The sequence below is a fragment of the Condylura cristata genome, unplaced genomic scaffold (genome assembly GCF_000260355.1).
Source record: "Condylura cristata isolate star-nosed mole 26May11 unplaced genomic scaffold, ConCri1.0 scaffold00013, whole genome shotgun sequence".
NCBI lineage: Eukaryota > Metazoa > Chordata > Mammalia > Eulipotyphla > Talpidae > Condylura > Condylura cristata.
In genome coordinates this window covers 26585519-26608653 of record NW_004567114.1, presented here as the reverse complement: position 1 = coordinate 26608653, position 23135 = coordinate 26585519, and the positions used below count along the sequence as shown (strand labels likewise).

Sequence of the window (23135 nt, the reverse complement as noted above, 5' to 3'; positions counted from 1 at the left end):
TTGTTAGTCTCTCACATAGTTTTAATGAGATGCAGTTTTTAAAAGTTGCAATATCAATGTTATAACAATGAACTTAAGTGAACTTTTGAAGAACATATAATCAATAATAAACTAGTTTATATCCATTTTTATATTAGGTCATATTTTTATAGGCAGTCTTAGATTGTATCTCTTCCTTTCAACCTTCTGTTATCTTACACTCTTCTTATACTCCTGATTCATGTAGCTGACAATACCTTAGTTAACTAAGGTAAGGACAATAAATCAATTTCATGAATCACTAAACTCAAGAATTTTCCTTTAACTTTCCTCAAATACTTCTTAGAACTAACTACATGGAGCATTACAACTGTGGGGTCATTTTGGTAAGTGACTTTGAGAAAATAAAGTGCTTGTCCATCTTGCATCCAAAAGCCACTCAGTTCTTCCAACTTCTTAATATAAGGAGCAAGAAAAGAGTATTATCTGGGTCCAAATAAATGCCCAATCAAACAAATTGATTTTATTTTACCACCTGAAGAATCATTTGGGTTCAATGCACACAAATTATATTCAACCTAATAACTCCATCTTGATTTTCCTTGGAGTTTGCCAATTGTCAGCCATTTGAATAAATCTAAAGATATTTTTAGGCTAGTAATCCCAGTTTAAAAAAGCTGGTACTTCAGAGACTAGAGGATTCATTAATTACTGTTATCATCTTATATTGTAGTATCCTGCTGACAACATATAAAGGTACCACCTTTTGACCAACCATTCCATCACACAAAACAGTATAAATCAGTCTTTTCCACTCCTTCTTTCTTATCAACCTCTTACAATGACTTATTTGTATATACAGCTAAGAGGGTCCCAGTGAAATAAAATCCTGCCTTCAAGATTTCTGACTACTACCGAACTAGATGTATGCATATTTGTTATGTAATCATCATCAGATTGAATAAGCTATTTTACAAAACTTTGGGAATACAGTGTCTAGGAAAAGTAGAACAGAATGTAACATTATCTTCTCAGACTCTGAAAGCACGACTAGAACATCTTGGCACACAACCTATCTTTCTACAAATGAAATGCTCACTGTAAACTGTGAGGAGCTATAAACTCCCACCACCAAATGTTCCTAAGAAAGAATACTAGTTATATTAATTATATATTGGGCAAACCGTCTTTTGCTTATTATAAATGTGGCTCTCACTGGAGTGCAGTGACAGGGGGAAGAAGTTTTGTTAATGTTTTCCTGAAATCATATCTTGAAGGAAGACTGGTTCCCACAACTTCAGTTGCCTGCTGCTGTTTCTCTGACAAATACTAAACTTAAAATAGCCATTATGTCTAGTTGAGAGGCTACTGCTGCTTGGTTTCTATTGAAGTTTGAAGTCTATGTACCACTTTCTAAAATGACATGCCCAAAGTTTATTCAGCACTGATACTGAGACTCCATCTATGGGCAAAGGAATGGCTTAACACCTTTGTAACTATCCATATGCATGCAGGAAAGACTGTCCCATGTAGTGTAGTGTAGTAACTGAAAGCACTAGCACATACTTTTTTTTTTACCTTCCAAATAGATCATCTGGTCAAACATTGAATAAAGTCTAATATTGATGGCTTAAAAGCTATCATCGCTTAGTCCTAAATTCTGCTGAGGCTATGGATATAGTTCTTGTGTTGAGTGGAGAGGTTTATGTGATATATTTCTTCAGTTCTCTGGCATATGCTGCCAGTTGGGAGGTCTTACCAATTTTTACTCAGTTGTATATTATCCTCCATATCCTTTCCTTGGCCTTAAATTTTTAGACCAAAACTTGAGGTAATATACATTTTCTCTGATGATAAAATATCAAAGACATTTCTGTAGGTATCTGACTTAACTTGCCTTAATGACAACAACTCCTACAATTACCATTAGTCCAAAATTAAAAGAAAAAAAAAATCACCCAGTTATATAGTAAGTTTAACCAAGTATGAAGCAGTTCTGTCTTTCCAAATAAAACACTCTTTTCATGGTTATTTGAAGGCCTATAAATCTAGATGGCAGATGTACTCTATAAATGAGACTTTTCTTGACGGTTCTAAATACAATGATATGCTGAAGTGAGAGAAGTTGTCATCTTTAAGTATCCTATCTTCATTCCTTGATTTAAAAAAAAATCTTTCTTGAGATACATTCCATATACCGCAAAATTCACCCATTTAGGTTATACCATTCGAGGGTTTTTAGTATGTTCACAGATATGTGTCAGCATAAGGACAGTCATTTTTTTTTTAAAGATTTATTTATTTATTCATATAGAACTGGGGTACAGGCCAGAGATGTAGAGGGTGAGAGGATTCACCAGAGACAAGGTGGGGAGCAGAACAGGCAGATCGACAAAGTACACTGCTGAGGGGAGCAGCGGGCAGGTCAGGAGAGGTCTGCCACACCATGTGGATCTCCTCCGGGGCAGGCAGGGATCGAACTCATGCGGAAGTGGCTTAAGCTTCTTAGTGCAGTGCTTTAACCCACTGCGCCACGAGGAAGGGCCAGGACAGTCAATTTTAAAACGTTTCATCACCTCAAAAAAATCCCATCCCTTTTACTTGTCATTCCATTCCTATCACCTACAGCCCAAAGCAACTGCTGTCTACTTTCTAACTCTGCAGATCTAACTATTGTGGACATTTTATACAGTGGCATCATATAATACATGGTCTCTTAGCATAATACTTTCAAGGTTCATACTGTAGAATGTATCAGTACTTCATAACTTTTTTTTTCCACTGTAGTAAGCAACACATAATTTTAGTCTTAGCCATTATTGTGTCATTCAGAAGCATTAAGTAAATTCATATTGTTGTGAAACAAATCTATAGAACTTTTTCATACTGCAAATCTATACCCCTTAAACAGTCTACCCACAAAGCATACTCCTCATCCTAGCCCTCTGTAAATATCATTCTACTTTGTAAGAATGACTACTTTCAATGCCTCGTATAAGTGGAATCATGAAGTCTGTTTTTTGTAGCTGACTTATTTCACTAACATAATGGCTCCAAGTTTCCATCCATATTTTATCATGGATGTTCTTTCTCCATTCCCATCAGCAGATATTGGGGCTGCTTCCACCTCCCACTTCGTAGGTTACCTTTTTTAGTCTGCTGATTATATTTTTCAGTGCACAAAAGATTTTAAGTGCAATATACTTCCATTTGTTTGCTTTTGCTATAGTTGCCTGTGCTTTTGGTGTTATATCCAAGAAATCCCTTCCAAATCCAATGTCATAAAGCTTTTCCCCTTTGCTTTTAAGAATTCTGTAGTTTTAGGTCTTACAATTTAGTCATTAATCTATTTTGAATTATTTTTGTTTACATAGGATAAGAGTACAACTTTATTCTTTTGCCTTTGGATATCCAGTTTTTGCAGCACCATTTGTTGAAATGATCATCTTTTCCTCATTGAATGGTTTTAGTACCTACATCAAAGTTCCTTTTCCCATATACACAATGGTTTATTTCTATCCCATATATATTAGAGTTCTCCAAAGAAACAAAATCAACAAGATGGAAATAAAGATATATACATGGAGATTTAATTTTCTTATGTGATTTTAAACCCGGAAAATCCCATTATCCATCTTCTGCAATCTGGATACTCAGGAGACCCAGTAGTATAATTCTAGTCCACATCTGAAGGCTTGTAAACCAGAGAAGCTAATATTATAAATCCCAGTCATGTGGCATGAAATGACCAATGCCCCAAGTCAAACTGGCAGGCAGGAAGTAAAATTATCAAATGCCTTCCTCCACCTTTGTTCTATTTAGACTTTCATCTTACTGGATGAACCTGCCCACACCAGAAGGACAGTCTGCTTCTTTGAGTTTACTATTCAAGTGCTAATCTCTTTGAGGTTTTTATTTCTTATCTTCCATTTCCACCTCCTATTTACTTTTACTTTACTTTTTAAAAATAATAATTGTTAAGGGGAAGGATGTCCTAAAGGAACTCTGCAGAGTCTTATGGACTCCACCCCCTACTCCAGCTTTCTGGACCCTACACCCTACTCCAGTAATTGGAAACTACAACTCCCAGCAGTACCAGGGAGAGAACTGCGAGGACCCAAGGGCGGAGCTAGCAGGAATGGATTCTGGGACATTTGGGGGGATAAATAGGGCTCGATTGCATCTCAAGCTGCTCTGGCTCGCTCACTTGGGAAACAGCTCCCCAGACCACTTGACTTAGTGTGTTCAGTCAGCCTAGCCATAAGGTATTCCACTTACTTTGTATCCTGCTCTCTTTCCCTGGGTTGTTTCCTATTCCTTTTCCCTTTTGTAAATAAACCCATTATTGACCCTTTTGTATGTACCTGCAGTATAACTGAATTGTAATTGTGAGTGCATTGGTGAGGCCCCATAGACAGGCGGCCCAATCCACTCTGGGCTACCCTGTAACATAATGACAGATCCTGACTAGAAGATTAAGGAATTGGTCAAGACTCTTGAAACTTTTATTCTGTTGGTATGAATTCTAAATTCTTGACCTCTTGACAAAGCTGATTGCCACCCAGAGTGGTCTGAAAAATCTCACATGATAGGTTGTTATTTCTCTTCTTATACTAATGTTTTAGGTTGATAAAGTCAAAATAAAAACTAAAATTCAAATTAAATGATATAGAAGGTCCTTTACTTAAGAAAAAAATCGTTCTGGTTATAAAAAATGTGATTTTTTTTTTATGGAAAGCTCAGGAATTTTCAGGAGAGTACATACCAAAGGTAATAAAATCATGTATAATTATAATACACTGAAATAGTTAATGCTTTCTATTTTCATGTATGGCCTTCCCACATTTTTCTATTAGTATAAACACATATAGCTTAACATAGTTAAGGTTATTTACATGTACATTTATGCATGTTTTTTACATATATAGCATAAGAATTTTACTGTTAATGACCAAATATTCTTCTAAAAGTGAAATAAATATGAAAATTACCTTTCATCTGTTAAAGGATGATCAACTTAAATACACCTTTAATGACTAGCTATTCATAGTCAAATAATCTCCACAAATGTTAATACTACTTGCCATTAACTGAATCTGATCTTTTATTTCAGATCCAAGATATATCTCTTTGTCTGTCTTCTATTCTTTGTGAAAGAAATCAGGTCTGATTGAGCCCATATACAAACCTGTTGTTCACACATGCCCATTGCTCTCATTATTCTCTTTTTTTCCTCTTAGATGGAATGGGTCGAGTTCTAGCTCAAGACGTATATGCAAAAGACAACCTACCCCCTTTCCCAGCATCAGTAAAAGATGGCTATGCTGTCCGAGGTAAGTATTTTAGTTTTCTTCAGTATCATTTTACTTATACACTACTTTTCTTCTCAGATTGTGCTCAGTCCAGGCTCCTAGTGACTGTTGTATCTGTTTTTCCCTTTGATCTAAAAATAACTTCATTCACTGACAGCACTGTTAATATACACATTTTTTTTTTCTGGTAAGCCTTAGAGTTTTTTAGTGAAAGTACAAATTATGGTCACTTAAAAATTCTTGCTACAAATATTTAGAAATTGATAAAAATACTATGTGGCATCATAATTTAGTATTTTAGCCTATACCAGGAAGTTACCAGACAGGCTTGGTCTGGAAGTTTTCTAAATCCTTTCTAGTTGAAAAGTTATATTGACTAAGAAAGAAGAGCAGCTTCCTAACACAGAGATAAAGTAGGGCAGTTCTTTCCACCTGTGTAAACTCAAGCATTGAAAAAGGGCTTATTGAAAAGCCAGCATAAGGGAAACCTCTAATTCTCTAGAAGATACCACACTTCAAACTTTCAGTTCCCCAGATGATAGCAACAGCTCATCCCTTCAAAGTTGCCTAAGACTGAATAACTTAAAATGCAAACACCAAATAGCTTTCAAAAAGCAACTGAATTGCTTAGAAACTACTATTGGTTAGCGCAAGACTGATATCATTGAAGAAATGTATAAAAGTGTTTCCCATTTTATCAGCTATTAAAAAGGCCAGTCCTTTTTAACTGACATTTATAGAATTTCTCACTGCTTTTTGTTGTTGTCACTGCTAGACCCTAAACCTAGACCCTACACCTTTTTGTAATTAAATGCATCAATTAATCTCCATGTTCCATCACATCCTATTAGCAGTATCTTTTTATGTTGGAGTCTGGATAGGAAATGATTCAGGCTATAGGCTTTGAGCCAAGGGTGATTTGATTTCTAGTACCAGTTCCATCTATATAACTTTGAGCAAATCACTTAAATTTTTTGAGCCTCGGTTTTTCTCATCCATAAAATGGCAATAATTATAATGATACTTACTCCAGTGGCTTGTTGCAAGGATTAAATGAGACCATAGAAAGCCTTAGTAAACATTCTTGCATCCAAAATAAAACTACCTAATAGTCTTTTTTTTACATATTTATCAATCTTGCCCGCAGAGTTATCTTTGCAAATTTAACTACAGTAGCAATGGAAACAAAATAAAAAATCAACAAATGGGGCTACATAAAACTAAAAAGCTTTAGCACAGCAAAACAATCATTAAGACAAAAGACATCCACCCTACTAAATGGGGAAAAAATTTTCACATCATATATCCAACAATGGCTAATATCCAAAATCTACAAAGAATTCATACAATTAAACAATAAGAAAACAAAGAATCCAATCCAAAAATGGACAGAATACCTAAATAGAATCTTCTCCAGGGAAGACATACATATGGCCAACAAACATGGAAATATTTGTATCATTACTTATAGAGAAATGAAAATCAAAAAATCACAATGAGATAGTACTGCCCCAGAAATACATAATATTCTTGAAAGTATGGAGAAAAAGGAATCTTCAAACACTGTATATAGGATGTAAACTAGTCTAGCCTTTGGAAAACAGTATGGAGATTTCTCAAAATTTTAAAAGTGTATTTACTGTACAATCCATCATTGCTCTCCCAAGTATCTACCTGAAGAATGCAACAGAATAAAAGGAATTCCTATGTTTATTGCAGTACCATTTACAAAACTAAGTGTGGAAACAACTTATTTACTCAATGACAGATGAGTAGATAGAGAAAATGTATAAATACAAAATGGAATACTATTCCGCTTTATATTTAAAAAATAGAAAAGGATGCGGTTTTGCAATTTGCAACAATGTGAATGGATCTCAAGGAGATTGTGCTAAAGGAAATAAATCAGAAAGAGAAAAAGAAATACCAGATGATTTCACTTGTGTATAATACAAAGGCCAAAGCAAAGGAACAGACAAAAACAAGTCCTGGAAATATGGCTGCAGACTCTGGATGGGGATGAAAGCAAGGAGAGAAGAGAGCTCAGTGGACTGTAGTGACGGATTATTGGTGCTTTGGTGGTGAGCATTGTGTGATAATATCCATTTGTAGAGTTGTAAACCTACACACTTAAAATGTCTACAGTGTTATAAGTCAGTACTATCTCAATAAACATCATTTTAGTTGTAAATATTAAGAAAATCTTTGTGGAATATAAAGAAACAAAAGAAATGAACAAAACTGAAACAAAACAAACCCTAGAAATATGACTGCAGAATTGAGGCTCCTAAACAGGAAAAGGTAGGTAAAAGGAGGAGAGCCCATTGGTCTATATGGGAGGATTATGGGTACTTTGGTGGTAGATGTGATGTGTAACATGCATTTGAACATAGATGTATGAACCTATTGCCCTAACATATACAGTGTTGTAAATCAATATTACCTTATATCTTTAAAAGCTACAGAAAAATAAATACCAAAAAGTTTTATAATCTGTTACTATCACTATTTTTACTTTAAAAACTTTTTCTGGGCCCTCCCTGGTGGTGCAGCAGATTAAAGTGTAGCACTAAGAAACTAAAGCCACTTCAGCATGTGTTCGATTCCCGCCCCATATGGAATGGCAGGACTCTCCTGTCCCTCCCGCTGCCCCCCTCAGCAGTGTCAGTTGACCTGTTCTGCTCCCCACTCTGTCTCTGGTGAATCCTCTCATTGCCCCTGAACCTCTGGCCTATACCCCAGTTCTATATGAATAAATAATAAATCTTAAAAAAAAAAATTCTTAGACCACTTCTGAATAACATTTATCTAAATTATTATTCTCATGCTCTATGTAAATGAAATGATGGGACTATCAATTCCTACTAGTATATTCTTTCTCAGGAACACTATCTTCAATATACCTCATTCATTTTGCTCTCACTAAATTAGAATAGTTCTGATAATTTAAATAATAAATCCTAAATGGTATTTGTGGAGTTTTATTCTTGTAAATTTTTTTCTTCCACAGTATTAATTATAATGAATATTGTCCAGAAAGAAAATTTTAGTATCTCGTTGGCTGTTCTTGCTTTTTATTCCACATCCAAAATGTAGGTTCTGTTTTGATCTTATAGTTGGTAACCATATAGATTTACTATAAAATGGCAAAGAACTCTTACAGAGTAGAAAAAATAACTGTAACAGATGGAATACCAAAGGCACAATAAAGTATTTTTTTAATTGTTGGTTATATGAAATAGGAGAAAACAAAGGATTTGGCGACAACAAAATATTGTGCTGTGATTTTACATGAGGTAACAGCAGCTCAATAAAAAGAAACAATTACTTTTCTTGTCAAAATGAACAATAAGCCCATGTGGGCCATAAAAGAACTTTTCTGCTACTGTGAATCTGTCAAAGAAATTTTTATGTAAAATTACCATTTAGTACCTCACTTATTCTTTTGGTTTAGAGTGGGTTGTTTTAATTATTTTATACCCACCAAAAAAAACCTAAAATGACCTCTCACAGAAGATTACCTACAGTACAGCCAATTCACATTCTCCTTCTATGAGTTGTTGCTAGTTCTTTAAGATATGTAACGTATATCAGAGACAGCACTTTTTGTCTGTGTGGATGTGGTTCAGTCTCATTGCAGGAATGACTGGTGTCTCTCTCTCTCTCTCTCTCTCTCTCTCCATACATATATATATATATATCATATCATATCATATTTAAGGCAGCAAATGTCATCAGTGAACAAAAAAGCATGGTCTTAGTCTTTACTGCGTGATAATATCACTCCTACGCAGTTTCTCTGTTGTTGTTGTTGTGGTGGTGGTGGTGGTGGTGGTAAAGAATATCCTTAAAGTTATTGTGTACTCTAATTTGTGTATCTCCTTCGCTCCACCCAATCTTCTTTACTCTAGTACCCTTCTCCCAGCTCCCTTTATTCTCCCTTTTTTCTTCTTCTTCTTCTCTGCCTTTTCTTTAGCCCTTCTAGTAGTAACCAGTGGCACCTATGAGTATTGCTAATCCTATAGTTGTAAAGAGGTTGCTAACTTGCCTTGGATCACTAAGCATTAGCTAATATTCTTCAGAAACATATGGGATAAAACTCCAAACCAGTTGGAGGATCACGTGCTTTAAGGCATATGGGTTGAAAAACCACAAGAGTTAAAAAAAAAAAAAAGACTAAGGAAATCAGAAATAGGAGCAGCTTTAAAATGGAGGCAGGAAAGAGGGAATAGAGGCCATAAAGAAAACCTGAATCAAGTGGTGATGACATAAATAACAGGAAAACCAATAACTTAGTTATCCTGAAACTGCATTTACTGGAAGTGGATTTGAAAGTTGAAAGTGGAAAAAACTAAATGAAAGTAGCCTATTACCAATTAAAATCAATATAATATGTTTACTGTTGATATTTTTTAAGAGTTCTCTCACCCATCCCACTAGTTAAGCAACCATCCTCTTGATGCAGTCACACCATCTGTGAGATGTGGTGCTCATGGTCTCACAATTCCATCTTAGATGTTAATAAAGGCAAAAAAAAAAAATAGATCTGAGAATCCCAACTTCAGCTTTCTTGAAAATGATCAATTTGAGCTCTCCAGATAATTTGTATGCATATTAAGGGGTTAGAAGGATTGTTATAAGAAAAATAATCAAAATGACTCCTGTTGATACCAGGAAACTTCTATAATGTTAGTTGACTGAGCTTCCTTCGCCAGTGATATAAAGAGGAACATTTCTCAGATAGAAGGGTTTAGAGCAATGTGGAGAATATAGTTTAATGACCACACATCATCCCTCCCCAGTCAGCACGTCCTTCATGATAACAAAGACTGCTGTTTAGAATCAGCTAAGGGCTTTTTTGGATATTGGCTTCCCTGACACTATAAAAGGTTTACTGCAAATTATTTCCAGCCACTCAATATTCACTAACATTTATTTGGATCATTTGTGCAAAACATTGATGTGCAAGCAAAACATTTCAGTGCATGCTTTTGCATGCTTAGGGAACAGGAAACAAGAGAATGATTGAAGAGTAGAGGGCTTCAAAACAGAAATAAAGTAACCCCACCTCTAATGAGTACATAAGCTAGCTGATTTAGATAAATATACACACTGTATATTATACACACTGTAAACTTTAGAAAATTTACAAAGCACAATACTAACACCTGTAAGTCAGTTTGCAAACATTGCATGTATTATGGAAATTTCAAATTCATTTTTTGTTCTTTTAGCAAGTGTTTATTAATTATCAGTGATGAATTAAGGCACTAGGCTAAACAGAACACTAACATAATTTATATAGAATTAATCAGACTTCCTAAACATTGTAAAGATAGTGAATATTGACTCAAAGTTTGAAGGAAACTATACATGGATCAGAAGAAAATGAAATTCAAATACTTTTAAAATAGAGCATTTTTCTGCTGGAAAATATTTATTCCATGCATGCATACATCTTTCTAAAAAGTTCCTTAGGAGCCACACTCATCCATTTCTTCAACGTTTTGAATATTCTACATATTGAAATTTTATTGAATGCCTTTTATACAGCAAGTGCTAGGGATCCCCCTGGACAAATAACAAAAAATCACTGTAGGGAGTCATCATTAAAGTAATTTCAGAAATACTCAGGGGAAACAAAAGATAAAGTAGTGAACCTTGAAGGAAAGAGTGTCAGATACTACTTCATACAGGTGAGTTTTAAATGCTGTCTTTAATGAGAAGCAGGGATAGGAAGGAACACTCCAGGGAAATGGAAACTCCAACCAGCGAAGAAGCATATGTTAGAAAATTGAAATGAATTATCTTGGTACTCTTGGGAACGACATTGCTAGGTGTTGAGAATGACTAAAATATAAGATATAAAGAGGCCATAAACCAGAGTCCTTTACATATATTGTTCAGTCTTTAGTTGATACTCTTTGGATGGAACATTTCTGCTATCTCTCTTTCTCTCTTTCAATCACACACACACACACACACACACACACACACCACCCCTTTGCCTACTTAGCTCTTACTCATCTCCAAATCAGAACCTTTCTAACAGGGTGGATTTCCCTGACCCTCTGGTGTAGTTCAGATACTTTCATTGTATGCTTGCATAAAACTATGCTCATTTCCTTTACAGAGGTTTTCTTTTTTGTGTACTTATATATTCATTAATGTGGTTGTTTGATCAATACCTATCCACCCCTACATCAATGGCTTTAAGAGTGTTTTATCTACACACCTGGGAAGACACACATATATATTGTACATCAGAGTCAGTGATATATATATATACCTGTATTACATACACAAAACATAAAAATACAGACATACATCTATACAAAAGCAGGTTTCATGAAACTATTCATTCTTACATTGAAATATATTTTCTATTCTTTGTCATTAAAATTTTGTTTATACATTGAACTTTATAACAAAGCATGTATATGATCTAGAGTTTGAAAATCATTATAGTACACTGTATCACATTAGAATAAAAGCAAATAAGAAAAGAGAAAGAAGCAAATAATTTGATTTTATTTTATATTCTGTCCCTACAATCTGACACTTGTGGCATGGAAGACATGCAGAAAATATTTAGTGAATGGGTGAAAGGAGTTCAAAACTTTTTAAAGTTTTATTTTTAATATTTAGGTATTATGTTTTTTTTTTATTTTATTGAGGTTGCATTGATTCACAACATTGTATGTTTTGGGTATGTAGGATCTCACCTCTTCAAATATGTGTTATGCACCATACCTACAAAGCACAAATAACCCTCCACCATAGGCCATTGGGCCCTTTCCACACTTTGAACCTCGCCACATCCTCTCCTTGTGATAGCTTGAGTTGTGCAGTCAGATTTCAAGAGTTTATTTTGATGTGGTTTTACCTGTACCTCTGCTTTTTTCTTTATATTCTACATGAGTGAAATCACTCAGTGCTTATTTTTCTCCTGACTTACTTCAATTAGAACAACCTCTTCCCATTCCATCTGTGTTGTCACAAATGACAAGAGTTCATCATTTTAAAGTTGAGTAGTGTTTCATTGTGTATCTCTATGACCCACACTTTCTTTATCCACTCATCTGTAAATGATATTATTTTTTAGATATTGTCACCCCTGTTTTTGTCAACCAGAAATATGAAAGTTAGAGAGGTTAATTGCTGAATGCTCTAAGACTAAAAATAGGCAGAACCATGATTGGAAACTCAGCTTTGCTTTACTCTAAAACCATTCTAATCTGCCCTCGTACAGGAGCAAAATGAGGAAATGTTTAGCTTGCTGATGGGAAATGGCAAACTGGTAATTGCTCCAGTAGAGAAATGATTAAAGATAAGTTTATTCAAGTAATTGCATCAGTTAAGAGGCAATTAATGTGCAAGTTAGAAAGATAACTCACCTTTTTATTTTCTACAGCTAGAAAATCATGATTTGCTTTAAAAAACTACAAAAATAAGTGGAGGAGATAAAACTGTTAGTTGTTGAAACAATGAATGCTATGTGTGTTTTAAATTGTTCTTTTTTGTTTTAAGTTAAAAAATAGAACCCTTGAAAACAGCATAAGAGTAGCAGTTCAGGAAAACTATTCCTATTTTTACAAGTAAATGTGAAAATACAATAGGATCCAAATGCAATAAAATCAAGAGTTTATTAACTGAGATAATGTTTTCATAGCACAAAATCCAACATCTGGTATATAGAAGAAACTTAGTGTTCATTTTTTCCATCTCCACATCAGAGTAACCACAGTCATTTAGTCATCTGCCAAAAAATAAAGGGGAGAGTGTTATTCACTATAAATAATATTATAATGCCTTTTTAAAAAAACAAAACCTTTGCAGTCAATAAAGAAATAATAGATTTCACACTTCATATTTTCCTTTTCAATAAAACAAATACTTATTTTTATTAACATGATAACAGATAATTTAAACAGTCATATAAAAAGTGTTACTTTTTCTGTGTAGAACTCACCTCTGTGCAGGTGACTGAAGGTAATGACCACTATCATAAAGCTTGTTAGATGTGCATTGTCTTGATAGTCATATTTGTCTGAAGTCTATATTAGATTCCTTCTGAAAAAAATTTCTCTCTAGGAATATTTTTTACCCAGTCATTACTGTGCTAAATGCAGAAAAATAAAATGGGACACATTTTCCCATATTAATTCTATATCTCTTTCCATTTAAAAATAATCATTAAAAAATCTGAAATACCACTGCTTATGTATCCTGATTCAGAAAAATATTCTTACCCACCTTAAATGTGAATTTAACTAATTAATTAGATGTAATTAATTAAGGGACAGGATTTTAGTCTTAACTCTACCATTAACTAGAACTTATTTAAGACATTTAACATTTTTTTAATCTAAGTTCCTTCACTGTGTAATTCATTTCATTCAAATATAAAGTAATGAAAAGAATATATATTCTATTGCCTCGTTAGGTTATTATGAAAATCAGACTGGGTGATAAAGAAGAAAATATAATGAAATCCTTTAAAATTTTGCAAAAACATTGAGACATATGAATATATATTGCAATATATTGATATATATCACTGATTGTGCAAAGTCACTGGTGCATGCCCATGGATATGATGGTATTTATTTACGATGGTAGGTGAAAAGATTTACTGATCACTTAAGTTAAACTTTAGATTCCAACACTAGATTGCTATTCCTTGCTATAAATCTATTCTGATGTTTGTGCTTGGTTTATTTCACAGCTGCTGATGGACCAGGAGATCGTTTCATCATTGGAGAATCCCAAGCTGGTGAACAGGTAAGATTCATAGACCTCAAAGACCACAAAGTTTTCTGTTTTATGAACTTTTGACATCTAGTTCTAAACTTATACCATTTTGTAATGGAAATCTTAGAGAGGGATTATCAAGAGATTAAAGAGAATTTCCTATCTAGAGAACAAAAGAATTATTTTTTAACTGATGATTGGATCAAGAAGATGTGGAATAAACACAATGGAATACTACTCAATAATTTTTTAAAAAGTTAATAAATAAACTCATTCCATTTGAGCAACATGGACTGAGCTGGAAGGGATTATGCTCACTGAAGTAAGTCAGAAGGAAAAAGAAAAATATTGGATGGTATCACTTAGAGGGAGAATATAGGGAAGCTGAACAATGTGTCAAAAGGAAAAAAGACAAAAACATGTGGGCAAACTATAGATCTGAGGCATACAGCAGGGGAGGGACTCAAGAGGGCTCAAAACAGGGGAGGAAAGAACATAAAGGATGATGTGGTGGGAGATTTTCAGGGACTACACCTGAGGGGGAAATAAAATACTGTAAAAAAAAAAAAAAAGTACAATGATGTAAGAAAACTAAAAAGTTTTATTTAAAAAAAATTTGGTGTGGCCCTCCCTGGTGGAGTAGCGGGTTAAAGCACAGCACTGAGAAGCTAAAGCCACCTCCCATCCCACCTGCCTCCTGCCCCGGAGGTGACCACATGGTGTGGCAGACCTCTCCTGACCCGCCCGCTGCTCCCCTCAGCAGTGTACTTCATCAGTCTGCCTGTTCTGCTCCCCACTCTGTCTCTGGTGAAGCCGTTCGCTGGCCCTGAGCCTCTGGCCTGTACCCCAGTTCTGTATGCACAAATAAATAAATCTTTAAAAAAAAAATCTGGTTTATTAACATATGGTATGGTAGTGGTGGTTGTGTCTCACACACATTCCACAAGCATTTTTCCAACCCTCTAACTGGTTCATTCCTACTGTATACGTATTAATATTCTAAGAGAACTTAATTTTCAAGTGGTCTTCTCACATTTTCTCCAACTTGTGTCATAAACAAGGAAATTTAGAAGGAGCAAATTATTTAACCTTTCTAGCATGTCATTTAGATTAAATTTTCTCATTAGGGATTTAACAGGGAATGGGAATACATATATTTATATTAAGAAATAAAGCACTAATTAGCCATAATGGAAGTAGAATAGGAATTCTCTTATTTAATGCTTCTGGGGCCAGTAATTTACCATTTGATTGACAATGATTTAAGGTGGGAAATTACTTTATATCTTTAAGTAAATATATATTTAACTAAAGAAATGAATAAATATTTGTCAATAATGTAATAGAATGCCAATTGTATTATAAATAAGGTTTTCTCCACTACTTGAAAGAGACTCCTCCTTTTACATATGATTGATTTGGTAGGTTAGTTTTTGGGTCTGGGAACACTATTTTCATTATACAGAAAATTTCTAACCATTCTCAAAAAATCATCCACCAAGTCATACCAAATAAAAGGTTCTACTTTTGAATAGCAGATACACTATATTTGAATTTCTATCTGATCTTTTCTATATAAATCATAACCAAAAACACTATCAATTATTTCCAGTTTTGGTTTCTGTAGAGAAAAATTGAAGCACATTTGCAAAGTATCTGAGTATAAATCCTTTTAGATTTTTATTTTTATAAGTTTTATAGTTGCTTTGTATTTGCTTTTATAGTTTAACAGTTATTTTTAGCTGAATTTTTTAAATCAAGTTATTCCATAAGTTTAACTTTTATAGAAAATAATATTTTTCACATTCGTGTAGCATTGACTTATATATTTACTTAAATTACATAATTCAAAAACAAATATTGCCAGAAATTGCACAAGAGCTTGAGAACAAATTGAATTGAATCTTAGAACAGTAGTCCTGAGGTATACAAAAGAAGAATCTGTTTCAAACTTAAAATGTGCCATGAGCATCATTATATTTAAGAGGAAATAAAGATCATATGTTAATCTGGATGAGTTTGTAAATGCTAAGTAAAAGAACCCCAGTCTTATAAAACAGAAGCAGCGAAAAACAAAGTCACTTTCCTCTTCTGCTATTGTCAAGCATGCATAGCATCATACAAAAATAAAGGAGGAAATAAATAAATGTGGAAGTTATGGCAGAAGCTGTAAGCCATGCCTTTTTTTTCTTGCCTTAACATGTGCTACCGTATTTGCTAATAAAGAGGAGTGTGGAAGTAGGTAGGACAAAAATGGTGCCATTGATGGTTATCATTGCTCCTTCATCACTGTATTCAACCATTTAGGAGATCCATTTACGCATCTCTGAAGCTAAACTTGGCACTAGAATGATTAGGTCCTTACCCATGCTGTATGGGGTCAGTTCTTCAAAAGAAAACAGAACATCAAGAAAGATATTTAATAGTAATTACTTTAAAATTAGAGCCTCCTTGGTGTATGTATAGGTACCTGTTTATGGGTAGCTTTGGCCCAAAATGAATAAGACTGTAAGACTTTGCTTTTAGTGTTTATTTCTAAAAATGTTTCATCTCCTTCAAACATTTTCTTTGTGGTAACAAAATAAATCAATTCTTTTTTACATAATTGTATTTCCAGCCAACTCAGACAGTAATGCCTGGACAAGTCATGCGAGTTACAACAGGTGCTCCAATCCCATGCGGTGCTGATGCAGTAGTACAAGTCGAAGATACCGAACTTATCAGGGAATCTGATGATGTACGTGATAACCAGGTCTTACCACGCTAGTATGGCATTATTATAATTAAAGCCCACTTTCTCCAATGGTTATGAGAGTAACCTAGTTGTATTGCTTATGTTAGGATCTTACATTATAGTATATGGGTCTCAAGTAAATAAGGATTTGCCTTAACTTGAAAATCTTTTGCTACAGATTTTTTATGATCATTAATGTAGTCATAGCAGAACTTGAACACATTTGATCCAGTAATTTATGCATACAAACAAGTAGAAGAGCCTCAATTTATAAGAGCCTAGATATTGTTGACATACTTCTGGTTGAAAATTTTGCCCATGACTTTTTCTGATAAAATGTGAAGAAGAAATTAATAGAGAAGAATATAACAAAGAACACTTAGTAAATATTTTTAATATTACTCTAAGCCAACCTATATTTTCAACTCTGATTTTCTATAATTCAAAAAAATCTGTGCTACTAATGAAAAACTGGAAATACTAAATTTATGCAAGCTATTGTTCCATTGTCAAAAATAAAGGAACCTGAATTTTTTTGTCTAATCATGCTTTCATATTCCTAAAACCATTTGCAATTACTGAAATTTAGAGGACTAGCCACTAATAAAGGTAGAATAGTTTAAACTGAAGCTATATTGACTATCTTATTTTCTGAAAAAGTTTTAAAAGATCATAAATTTTAAAAACTGGAAGTAAAAATAAATATATATTCTCCTAAGCTGGGTATATAGTAAAGTTCAGACAACCTAAGAAAATGCCACTTTACTTATCTGGGGATTTTCTTTTTAATCACCTTCCTACTTGTCAGGCTTATAAAATTGAAACCCTAGCATACAGATAGCATTGCCTGCTGTTAAAAATGTCCAACAGATTTATTAGCATCAAGAAAGCTAGCAGAGCATTGAAATCCAGAACACATGCATTCACAGACTCTGCCAGATGACAAGACACAGTTCCAGTGTCACAATATTATTCACAGCCCATGAATGTAAAATTGATGATCACCATTAATTTACAGAAATCTACTACCACACAAACTATAACTTTTCCTCTGAAATTTCTGCAGATATTTGAGAACTTGATATAGTATTAAACCCATGATTCATGAGAACAAAAGAGACAGGTTATCTCCATGTACATGTATTGTATCTATTAGGGCTATATTATATATGTATATGTTTATATACATATATGCATACATATATATGTAGTTTTATCATGAGATTGCTACTTACATTCTCTAATATTGAATCAGACTTAGTAGTTAAATTGGTCCTCTTTTTAAGTGTGAACATTTTCTTTGTTTATCCTTGGCATCAAACCTAATTTTGTACAAGCCTGTAGTAGAAATTTATTATGTTCAAAAGTTAAGCAAATGATTTTCTGTTTCTCTATATTAGTATACATTCTGGGACTCTCAGATGATAAAAGCATCTGGATAGCTCAATTCTTTTCATCAGAAATTTTGTTAAATTTTTCTGTTCAAGATTACATGACTTGCTCTTAACTGTAGGGCACTGAGGAACTTGAAGTACGAATTCTGGTGCAAGCTCGACCAGGCCAAGATATCAGGTAAGTTCATAACATGTAGAATGTATGATCAACTTTGGTTTTGAAGTGATTATGAATTCTACATGATGATAACACAGCTCAATCAACTAATCATTAATCATCAGGACTTTTAACAGCAGCAAAATGAATTTTCTAAATTTTGCGTCCTCTACCCTACCAATTTTTTCATGAAGATTGTAAAGGTAAATGAAATAATCAAAAGCAATATGAGAAGGTAAAATTAATCTACATAATCCACAATTAATTCCACTTCCAGATAATCCAAAATCGTCTAACCCTACCTTTAAATAATCCAGAATTTATTATTAACACAGATAATGCCAAAAGTGAATATTTACAAGATTAACTCATAGCCTTTCCTCTGCTCAGCAGTAATGGAAGAGTCTACTGTTCTTTATATACAAAGATGAGGCCACTGTCCTACCATAAGCAGTTCATATACATTAAACTATTTTTCTTATTTTGGAATGTTTCCCCTGATCCCATTAATACTACTCAACATATCCTTGTAACAAAACTATACTTCTCCTACCCCTATGGCAAAGACTAACATGAATAGACACCTTCAGCCATAGAACTGGACCAATTTAAGTGGTCCAAATGGAAGTTAGCTTCTTTAATATAAATCATTAACATTTTTGTCCTTATCACAAAGTCAACAAGCTATGTACTTCTTATCACTATTGCCACTAGATATTTTCATATAAATTCTTTTATCAATAAAGGCTTGCAATTGGTGTTTTTGACAGTAAATTACAAAATAATTTGTAAAAGAATTTCCAAATATGAAGTAACATATTCCTGTATAGTAGTGATTGACATAAATCCTGTTTCATTATTCAGTTGTGCTTATAATTTTTAATTTAAAAAGTGTACTATTTTTAGAATCACTTCCTTTTATTATTCTGCTCCTTCCTTATCTCTTGACTTCTTTTATTCCTTTGAGTATCCTCTAACACTAAAATATTCCATTGAATTGAGAAAATACTGTTCTTATACTGCTTATAGTTATACTGTTTATGGTTCTGTTTTGATTTTCAGACCCATCGGCCATGACATTAAAAGAGGAGAATGTGTTTTGGCCAAAGGAACCCACATGGGCCCCTCAGAAATTGGTCTCCTGGCAACTGTAGGTGTCACAGAGGTTGAAGTTAATAAGTTTCCTGTGGTTGCAGTAATGTCAACAGGAAATGAGGTAAAAAGAGGGAATGGGATATGAGCAAGGCTTCAATTAAGAGTATACTTTAAATTATACATTTGGATTATAGGTCTTATCACATTCTGATAATTGGAAAATAATAAATTGGGCTCAGTATAGTTGAAATATAGAAAATAAGAATGAAGAACTAAAAATTACATGTTAAGAAATACTGCCTTTCATTTATTAAAATGAAATATTGCAACCAATAATCTTTCTATAACAAAGAGTATTAGATACTAGCCATAGATATTCATCTGTGCAAACTCAATACTTAGTCAATGACAGTTAATTATGCCCACTCTACTATTGAGATGATGGACAACCTCTGTGTGGGAAGAAATTTTGTGAATTTGGACACCAAAGCTAGTCCTTCTTCTTGCTAAAGTTCCATGTGATCATTAATCAATAGAAAGTGTTTGATAATCAATGTTGCTGGTTTTTTTTTTCCTTTTTAAAGATAACGTCATGTTCAGATGCTATCTAATTATAGCATCTCCTGACATTTTTATTCAGAATGTGTCAAAATACCATTTTAACCCTGGCTTAAGAAAGGGAATTTAGTCCCTCTTTTTCTGAGAATTCTTGAAAAACTGCCTGTTCATAGTTTTGCTTAGGTTATAGAAAACTTCATTTGCAGCCTCTAGGTCAATCTGAAAAAATTAAAAAGTGAATCTGCTAGAAATACAAAGCCTATAAGCAGAATCAGAAACTACTGAGATTTTTTTTTAATAATTTTTGGTAGGCAGGACATGATAGTGGCAGAATGAAAATGCTTGTCTCATCTGTGCCACATACAGATAGAGGAATTCTAGAAGACAAAATGCCCAGAAACACCTGAAAGAAAACAGACAATTGTAGCACACACTAGAGGATAGAGACCCCAATATGCAAGGAACAGACCCACCTGAGCAGATGTTGTGAATACCAGCAGCTTGACAGGCCCAAAAGCAGCAAAACAGATCTGGCAAGACATAGACCCAGCAACCCTTGATAGATTTCCGCAGGCCCCATGTCATTATTGAACCTTTAAATAGAAAAAAAAAACCAAAAATACAGGATGTAAAAAAGATGAATAGATAAGATTGAAAGATTCTCAGTAAATCTATGGAAATAAAATAGACCAAATGGAAGACCAAATCAGTTACCCTGAAGATAACACAAAAAGAATCTAAGGGGAAAAAGAAAAAATTGAAGAAACACTTTGGGAATTATCTGAGGAAAGGCAATATAAGAATAATTGGGTATCACAGAGAGAGAAGAGAAGAGAGAACTCGTTTAAAGAAATAACAGAGGAAAACTTCTTCAACTTGGAGAAGGAACTTAGTATACAAGTTCATAAAGCTAAAAGAAGACCAAGGTACCTTAAAAAGAGAGAGAGACCTAAGATACATATTAGTGAAGTTTTCAAACATTCAAGACAAAGATAGCATATTGAAATTGGTTAGGGGGAAGAAGTATTTAACCTATAAAGTAACCCCCATCAAGATAAGGTCAAACTTCTCTGAAGAAATACTACAGGCAAAGAGAGAATGAAATAATATGATCAGAATGCTTTAAGATGAGATCTGCCACCCAAGAATGTTATGAAAAGCTCTCCTTCAGATAAGATGGGAAAATGAAGTCCTTCACAAACAGAAACTGACAGAATTTGCAAACACTAAATATCCCCGTTCCAAAAAAAAAAAAAAATGTAGAAAAATATATTGAACCAAAGAGAAAACAGAACTAGCACTAGTTGTGCTATGATTGACTTCATTATGGACCTGCTACATTAATAGACAAGTGAAATTTCTTTTAACCTATCTGAAAACAAATTATTTTTCTCTATTGTTTTCTGACTATTTCAGGATCTCAAAGTTTCAGGGAAAGTGTATAAATTATCTTTTTCTTTTTCCAATAAAGTGCCTAACGTAGAGGTACCCAATAAGTATTTGTTGAACTAAACTAAACTATATGATCATAGAGAATTAGAACATTATCTAAATGGGAGTGGAGGGGAGGGATGTAAATCTCTCTGGAACCAGAGATTATGGAGTTGGAAGTATTATTACCTTGTTAAATACAACAGGTCAGAGAAGGCAGGGGGAGAGAATCATATAAAATCTAGCAAAGCCTCTCCACAGATAATGATTCTTGGGAGCAGAAAACTGGGACTATAAATTCTAAGACCTAAGTGCCATCTCTATTCTTACCCCATCACTCTTCTCTACCATTAGTAAAAAATAACTTTAAAAAAATATATCCAGTGTCATCTGGGTGATAACTGAGAACTATTAGTGCAACTCTATAAAGGCATTAGGAAAAATACAGTAAATAAAGCTTAATTAAACTTGCCTAATCCCAGTTATTTACAAGATCACCATCTAGATCAGAATCTATGTAGATTTGATCTCAATAACTATACTAGTTATTTACACTGCCACTCATACTATTTAACTTTCCCAAACCCCATTAACCAAGATGCACAAAGTAGATAAATAAACCACAAATAAGAATATATCATTAACTTAACTGGTTTAACAGAAATTTCTTTCTGATGCTAAAAATAATGGCAGTTGATCCTAGGGACATTTTGTAGCTCAACTGAAAGAATTTTGGTGTAAGTTAATCGCACTAAGAGATGACTAGTGCATCTGATTGGAATGCATGCAAATCTAGAATGTTGATTTATCTCTCTATTAGCAAAACAAAATATCCTACTTGTCCTTCTCCAAAAAATCTATAAAGGTAATAAAGAGAACCTCGAAAACATTCATTCCCAAGAGAGTAAAATAAATGAAATGAATGACTTATTCCTAGAAGAAAGAGCTTAAAAGAGAATATAAAAGAGACCCTGTTGCTCTTTACAGGAAAAAAAAAAGGTCTAAGGAACTATTGCTATTTTTAAGATCTTTTTCTTTTCTTAATTGAAGTAACATTGGTTTACAAAGCTGTTTGTTTTAGAAACATAGGGTCTCCCCTTTCAGGTCTTATCACCCTATACCCACCACCAAAACACACATAGTCTACCACCTTAACCCCTTATGTTCTTCCCCACTTTGATCTTGCCTCACCCTCTTTCCCTTTCCCTCTGGTAATTTAAATTTCATCATCAGCTTTTTAGTAGGATTCATAGTTTGGCTTCAGCCTTGGTTTGGCTTCTCTATATTATACATATAAGTGACATCATTCAACATTTTTTTCCTTCTTCTGACATTTTTCACTTAGCATAATCCCTTCCAGCTCCATCCATGTTTCTGTATAAGGCCAGGGTTGATTATTTGATTTCTGAATAGTATTCTTTTGAACATATATACCACAACTTCCTAATCCGATCATTGTATTTTGAAACTTAAGTCACTTCTAAGACTCAAGTCACTTCTGTAGCTTGGCTGTTTTACATAGTACTGCAATGAGCATGGGGCTGCAAATATCCCTTCAAATTATTGTTTTTATATCCTTCAGGTAGATACCTAGGAGTGGAATTGCTGGGTCATATGACAGATGTATTTTTAATCTTTTGAGAAAACTCCATACTGTTTTCCATAGGAAATGGACCAGTCTACTTTCCTACCAACACTGTAAGAGGATTCTTTTTTCTCTA

At 33.8% G+C, this 23135-nt stretch overlaps 1 protein-coding gene across 4 annotated transcripts in view; it reads left to right on the top strand.

Moving 5' to 3' along the window:
- Nucleotides 1-23135, top strand: part of GPHN (gephyrin) — a 393108-nt gene that overhangs the window by 315636 nt on the left and 54337 nt on the right. For all 4 annotated transcript variants that reach the window (XM_004681769.2, XM_012724553.1, XM_012724552.1 and 1 more), the window contains 5 exons: nt 5220-5312; nt 14020-14075; nt 16663-16782; nt 18293-18351; nt 19393-19546. In XM_004681769.2, coding sequence (XP_004681826.1) covers nt 5220-5312; nt 14020-14075; nt 16663-16782; nt 18293-18351; nt 19393-19546 — 482 coding nt within the window. The remainder of the gene's footprint in view (nt 1-5219; nt 5313-14019; nt 14076-16662; nt 16783-18292; nt 18352-19392; nt 19547-23135) is intronic.